General features: G+C 61.0%; 1 protein-coding gene across 1 annotated transcript; it reads left to right on the forward strand.

Moving 5' to 3' along the window:
- Positions 1-1,098: 1,098 nt before the first annotated feature.
- Positions 1,099-4,025, forward strand: LOC142775210 (uncharacterized). Its single transcript, XM_075876553.1, has one exon. It carries the CDS (start codon positions 1,758-1,760, stop codon positions 4,023-4,025), a length of 2,268 nt encoding a protein of 755 aa, XP_075732668.1. The 5' UTR covers positions 1,099-1,757.
- Positions 4,026-6,829: the final 2,804 nt, after the last annotated feature.

The following is a 6,829-nucleotide window of genomic DNA, read 5'->3' on the forward strand; positions in this document are numbered from 1 at the left end:
AATGTGTAAATGTCTCGATTTGCCATTATTCAGCCTTTTTTTTACACTAATATTTCTTGTGCAAATTCTTTCATCACTTATTTGTAAATAAACATTATTTCGTCAATTTACATGGATTTTTATCATTTATTTTTAATTTGCTACGTCATTAACTTGATGGATACACGAAATATGAAAATTCAGAGGCAATGAATGGAATGGACTCTGGCAGTGAAGGACAGGAGCGGGTGTAAATCAATGAAAGATGTCTCCGTCCTGCAGGACCTAACAGGCTGTTGATAATAATGATGCTACGTCTTGTTTACAGCAAGAATCACGCCACACACCAATCATCACCTAAAGTCTCGAAGCAGCGATGCTAGAATGTTAAACGTCGTGCGTGGTTGTCATGGTGGTTAAAGTTTGGGTTTAGGGCGCGCATTCCTGCAGCAGGCACGTAATCAAGAAAAACCCGGCGTGGAGGCTTTCTAAGGCGTTGCACTGTTGAACCCAAGGACCTGTGTTCGATCCTAGCCGCGGTGGCTGTTCTCCTGACGGAGGAGAAAAACGAAACAAGCCGTGTGTCGGCATTTCGGCTGACGTTAAAAATTCTAAAGGGATCTAAATTAACCTGCAGCCCTCCGCTATGGCGCACCTCATAGCGGAAGTGTGGCTTCGGCCCGTTAAACTCCAAATTTTTAATTCTGATATTGCGAAAAAAAAAAGTGCGTAGTGTTTTTCGCACCTCGGAACCGCAGTCGACATGACCGCTGCATTAGCGAAACCACTTTGAACATTTAAACGGCCGGAAAATAATACGATTTCAGTTGCTTCACGCCCTGCACACTGATAAGATGCCCCAAAAGAAGTGTCGTGCATTGCATGTCGCGAACGTTGCATAATTTCTGGCATTTCAACAATTGCGCTGTGGCTCTCTACTTCGGCGCGCAAAGGAGTTTCAGGTGACGCTGCGAACCGCGCCGCCTCTCGGCGTCGACACGAAGTGGGTCACCCACCGCCGCCTGTGAGCACACTGCCTCTATTCTAGTACACTGTATCCGGCAGGTAAGAGTGTTTATGGTCACGTGAGAAACGCTGTCATGGCGGGGGGGGGGGGGGGGGACGTGTTGTTGCGCGTGGTAGCTGTGCTGGAGCGCTCGCGGGCGCGTGGTTTAGAATTAATTTTACGTTCGCGAGGTTAGTTCGACTGAGTCGAGGCTGCAATCACTTAACTGGGTCGCTCCCCAACTCCCGCTGAGTGCGGTCGCTCGCGGGCCGCGCTCGTCAGGAGTACGGCTCCTCCGCAGCAATGCGTTCGCACTCCTGCGACAGTGACGGACATCTACACTGATCTGCGGTCGCAACTGCTATGGAATAGCCTGCCATGGACTGCCCGGAACCCCCCACACCTTACACTGCCGGTTAGTGAATTAATTTCTTTTCACTTCGCGTGTTGTACCCGGCCGACCGGCGTATGTCGTGGTGTAGGGCCACGGCTCATTGCACGTAGCTTAGACGCGCTTTCGCCGCGCCTGTGTGTGCGGTGCACAGGCGCTTGAGTCATAACGAACAACTAGTGTCCATTACGCGCGACCACGCTATTGGGCAACCATTCCTGTGCAGTGTGCGTTTTTTTTTTTCGAACATTGACAGTGATGCTTCGCAGTCCTCCTTAGTGCAACCGTTTTTCTTCTTTTCTCTCTCTTGCACTAATTGTGACGTGTTGTTTTCCCTGAGCGGTGTCGCGCATCCCTGGGAACTCGTGCGCGAGTGTAACCATGCATTCGCCTAGGCGCAACACCGCCCCCGACGCCCGCTCGCCCATCGTGGCATCCCCCCCATCGGCAGACAGCGCTTTAGTTGCTGCCCGAACTCCTGAAGAGCCCACAAGGCGTCGCTATTCTCACCGAAGATCGGAGAGCCTCCCAACCAACAAGGTACAGGCACACCGCCACCTCTTCTTCGAGAAGATAGCGACCGAAAAAATCCAAGCCATAGTGGAGAAGTGGCTGCAGGCCAACCCTGTCGCCCCCACACAGGCCCCCATGCCGGCCTCTCAGTGCGCCAGCGGGGCCGCACCTGCCATCATAGCCACCAGAACTGCAGAGGAGCCACCACAAAGCCCAACGCAGAGCGAAGCTCCTGGGCAGACACAGGGGCCTGCTGGTGTTCCCCTACCTCTGAGCTCCGATGAGGACGACGAGTCGATGGACTTCTTCAACTCACGGGAGAGGCTGCGGGAAGAGAGTGGGGACGAGGACGACCACGCTCCCCGAAAGCAAACGGCCACTACCTCCCCCGACGAGGAATCACACGCTTCACAGGGCTCAGAGGAGATGTCCGGGAGCGAGTTCAGAACCGTGGTGAATTCCGAAGGGGCGTCCTCCACAGGGGACATGACAACATCTGCCCCAACAGGCGGCCCGGACCCAACGAGCTCGGATGGTGCAGGCACTCGCCAACACCCCACTACCGCCTCAACGGTCGACCTACCGCCTGCAACAGGAGGGACCACCGAATCCCCCGACAACCCACCCTCTGACGCTTCAGCTGCCATGGAGGTGGTCGAAGAGGTTATCACTCGTACCGCTACAGGGGGCACCACCCGAAAGGAAGCCCCTTATACTGCGAAAGACTTCCTCCTCACATCGTCAGCGGGGGCCACACATACCAACCGCAGAAAGAAGGGGAAGAAGAAGCCCACCAGGAAGCAACCCCCGGTTACTGCATTGGAGGGCACAGCTGCCAACCTTCCCCAACCTTTCAGCAAGGCCCCCACTGCAGTGGACACAAGGAAGCACAGCAATGCAGCGGGGAGTCCCCCAGACACAGAGGGCTTCCAGGTGGTCACCACCAGAAGTGCCCGACGCCGTGCCAGGGACCTTGCTGCTGCTGCGGCCCTCCCGGTCGACCCTGCCATTGTGGGCACAGTTCCGTTCCGGCCGTCAGCCCCCGGAGGTACCTTCAGTGGATCCCCACGCCTCATCCTCGCACAGGCGCTCTCTGCGAGGCCCGGGGTGGCCGCAATTCGCGTAAACCAAAAACGCAACATTGTGGCTGCTGACGCTACCACGCGAGAGTGCCTGGAGCAGCTCCTGAACATCAGGGAGCTAAAGGGGATCCCCGTATCTGCCAAGGAACCCGCTGACCACAAGACCAGCATTGGGTACCTACATGGTGTCGACGGGGAGCCTGCGGTGGACAGCCTGCTGCCTGGGATCCAGTCGGCCGTTCCGGTGCTCTCTGCTGCCAGGGAGGGGCGAACCGTGACGCTCCGCTTCGCCGGCCCTGTGCCGCCGGAGCACGTGTCTCTCTTCTTGGTCCGTTTCCCAGTGCGGCCAGCCAGACCCCGCCCTCTGCAGTGCCGGCAATGCGGTCGGTTCGGCCATGTGAAGGAGAGCTGCAGCTGGCCAGGCAGCTGCATCAGATGCGGCCGGACCCACCCTGGAGAGAGCTGCAAGCAGACCCGGTGTGTCAACTGCGGGGGCCCTCACTCTGCAGACACCCCAGAGTGCCCTCGGTGGCAGGAGCAGCGGAAGATTGCCACAATCATGGCATCCTCCCCAACCATCCTCTCGAGGCGCACAGTGGCAGCAGCGGTGCGAGAAGAGATTCGGGAGGCGCGGACCTTTGCAAGCGTGGTGAAGGGCCACCCCGCGCCGCCCCCCCCTCCGGCCAGACCCATCCCGGCGCCTCGAAAATCTCGCCGCCAGCCACTCCAGGGACTGCAGTCCACCAGCGCTGCTGCCCCTATGGCCCTGCCAGTGGCCACTGCTGTTCCTGAGGCCCCTCCTGCTGCAGCTGCCACTCTCGCGGCCCAGTTTGCAGCTATTGCCCCCGGAGGCCGGCCTGCTGTGCCCATGGCTCCTGCGGCCCCGCCTGCTGCAACAGTAGAGTTGCCTCCAGCTGACCCGGCCTACCAAATCGTCGCCACCCTGCTGAACACCCTGCGGTCTGTGGGAGAGTCTCTTCCCCTGGACCACCCTCTTCGAGCCATCTGCTTACAGACGGGAGGCTCTCCACTCCCCACAACCAATCATGGCTAGCTCCCCACCCGGAACGAGCCGAGGCCGACGCCCTAGCGTTCTGCAGTGGAACGTAAACTGGCTGGGGCGGCGAAGAGACGACCTGGCAGAGCACCTCCTGCGGAGCGACTACGACGTGCTTGCACTACAGGAGGTGTATGCCCAGGCGGAGGACCTTCGCCTGCCAGGGTACGTCGGATACAGCAGCAGGACTGGCTGCACTCTGGCGACCTGCCCTGATGCCCCCTGCCTGAACGACAGCCACCAGCAAGGACGTTCCCGGTGTGCTATCTACGCCAGGCGCGAGCTCCCGCAGGCAGAGGTGAAGGTGGCTGACCTGGCTGGAGGCCCCTTTGAATGCTGTGCCGTCCGCATCCACATCGGGGGGCAGGACACCACTGTGGCCAGCATCTACGTTCGGCCGGGCCAGCCCTGGGACCCCAGATGCCTTCGTCAGCTGGCGCATCGCCTGGGCAAGGAGTTCCTGCTTTGCGGGGACGTCAATGCGAAACACCCAGCATGGGGCGGCCGCAGGACTGACGCTCGAGGCAGAGAGCTGCGTGATGTCCTCCAGCAGCTGGGGCTGGCGATCCTCAACTCGGGTGCCAACACCTTCCTCCGTCGTGGGCAGCAGGTCACCAGCACTGCCATAGACCTCAGCGTTGCCACGGAGGGTTGCCAGTATGCCTGGTCGCCATTCCCGGACACTTGGGGCTCGGACCACCTGCCCATCCTGCTGTCTCCCTTCAGAGGTAGGGCTCCGCGGGACCGCGAGTACCGCGTGGTGGACTGGCAGGTCTACGAGCGACTACTCCAGCAGGACACGAGCAGCGGGGACCTGCTGCAACTGGTGGCCCACAGTGCGAGGGCAGCAACGGTCACTGCCAAGGTTCAGCAGGGACAGCCCGTCCCAGACATCCGGCACCTGGCTCTGAGGGCGGCACGGCGACGTGCAGAGCGGCAAGCCCTGAACAAACGCCAACCGGAGCTCTGGACGGTCTTCCGGCGAATCGATGCCGTCTGCAGACGCCACGCACGCAGGTGCCGGAACCAGGGCTGGCAGGGCGTGTGCGCCTCGATCAACGGCTCGCGGGATGGGACGAAGGCCTGGCGCCTGCTGAAGTGCCTGCTGATGGCGCCCCGGGCTTTGAACCAGGGACTGTTCCTGGCTGTTCACCTGTCGACCACGGCTGCGAACCTGGCAGAACGGCTGGCTGACCAGTTTGCTGCCAGAGATAGAGCTCCACTGCCTGCTGCACCACCGCCTGCTGCCCTCCCTTGCCCTACCTCTTGTCACCATCCCAGATGGGTGTCCGCGCAGGTGCGGGAGCTGTGCGAAGAGCCCATAGCGATACATGAGCTGGTGGCAGCCCTCGAGAGGACCAAGCGACGAAGTGCTCCAGGGGCCGACGGCATCACCTTCCAAATGCTCCGCAACCTGGATGGAGGTGGCCGTCAACGACTCCTGGAATACTACAATGACGTCTGGTGCACCGGAGCCTTACCCGAGTCCTGGCAAACTGCGGTGGTGGCGCCAATCCTGAAGCCCCGGAGGAAGGCCACGGCTCTCTCCTCATACCGGCCAGTGTCTCTCACCTCTGCGCCCTGCAAGGTGATGGAGAGGGTGGCTCTGGAAAGACTGGAGTGGATTGCCGATCACCTGGGCTTCTTTCCGGAGCAGCAGACGGGCTTCAGGCGGCACCGGTGCACGGCAGATTCCATCTCGGACGTCGTCACTACCCTCGAGGACGCCAGGAGCAGCGGGGACGTGGCCATGCTGCTGCTGCTGGACGTGGAGAGCGCCTTCGACGGACTCCCACACGTGGCGGTCGAGGCGGCCCTGGACCGCCTCGGTGTCAGCGGTAGCCTCCGAGGCTTCGTGACCGCCTTCCTGTCCGGGAGGACCTTCCGCGTCCGCGTTGGAGGGGCAACCAGCCAACCCAGGGCCATCACTGCTGGTGTCCCACAGGGTTCAGTACTGAGCCCCTTCCTCTTCAACATCGCACTGGCAGGACTTCCGGCGTCCCTCCCAACAGACACCAGGTTCCCGGCCCGCTGCTCTATCTACGCAGATGACGTGGCACTCTGGGTCCGGGGACCAAGGCGGTCCATCCCCGCCATCAGGAGATCACTGCAGGCGGTCCTCGATGCAGTGGTAGCCTACCTCGGAGGCATCGGGCTCAAGGTCTCTGCCACAAAGACCGAGGCCCTGCTGATTCACCCGCTGGCGGCAGCACGCACCCACGTGAGACGGCTGAGGATTGGCAATCGCAGCCTGCCTTGGAGGTTGGTGGTGAAGTACCTAGGCCTCACCATCGACCACCGACTCACCTGGATCCCGGCTGCCAAGGCTGCTGCCACCAAGGTGCGGCGCGTCCAGGGCGCCATCAGCAGGCTGCAGCTGCGTGGCCGCAGCTGCTCCACCAAGTGGGCCCTCCGGCTCAACCAGGCTGCGGCGTCCTCGGTCCTCCTGTACGCCTTCCCGCTGGTGAGCCTGACACCGGCCAGGAGATGCCTGCTGGAGGGACTCCACAGGGGTGCACTGAGGGCCATCCTGGGGCTTCCCAAAAGCTCGCCGGTGGCAGCAACTCTCGCAGAGGCAGGAGAGTGGCCCCTGTCGTTACGTATGCTGCAACGAGCGCTGGGCCACATTGACCGCCTTCACCGCGCCACCGACGGCAGGGCCCTCCTGGAGCGTCTCCGCAGCCAGCCAGGATCACGGATGGGAGGCCTCTGCCTGCTGTACCACCAAATGGTCCCAGATCCGCCAGTTCTGGTTGCCTCTCCACCGCCTCACCACCAGCCACCAGAGGTCCACCTCTGCT

The sequence above is a fragment of the Rhipicephalus microplus genome, chromosome X (genome assembly GCF_043290135.1).
Source record: "Rhipicephalus microplus isolate Deutch F79 chromosome X, USDA_Rmic, whole genome shotgun sequence".
Lineage (NCBI taxonomy): Eukaryota > Metazoa > Arthropoda > Arachnida > Ixodida > Ixodidae > Rhipicephalus > Rhipicephalus microplus.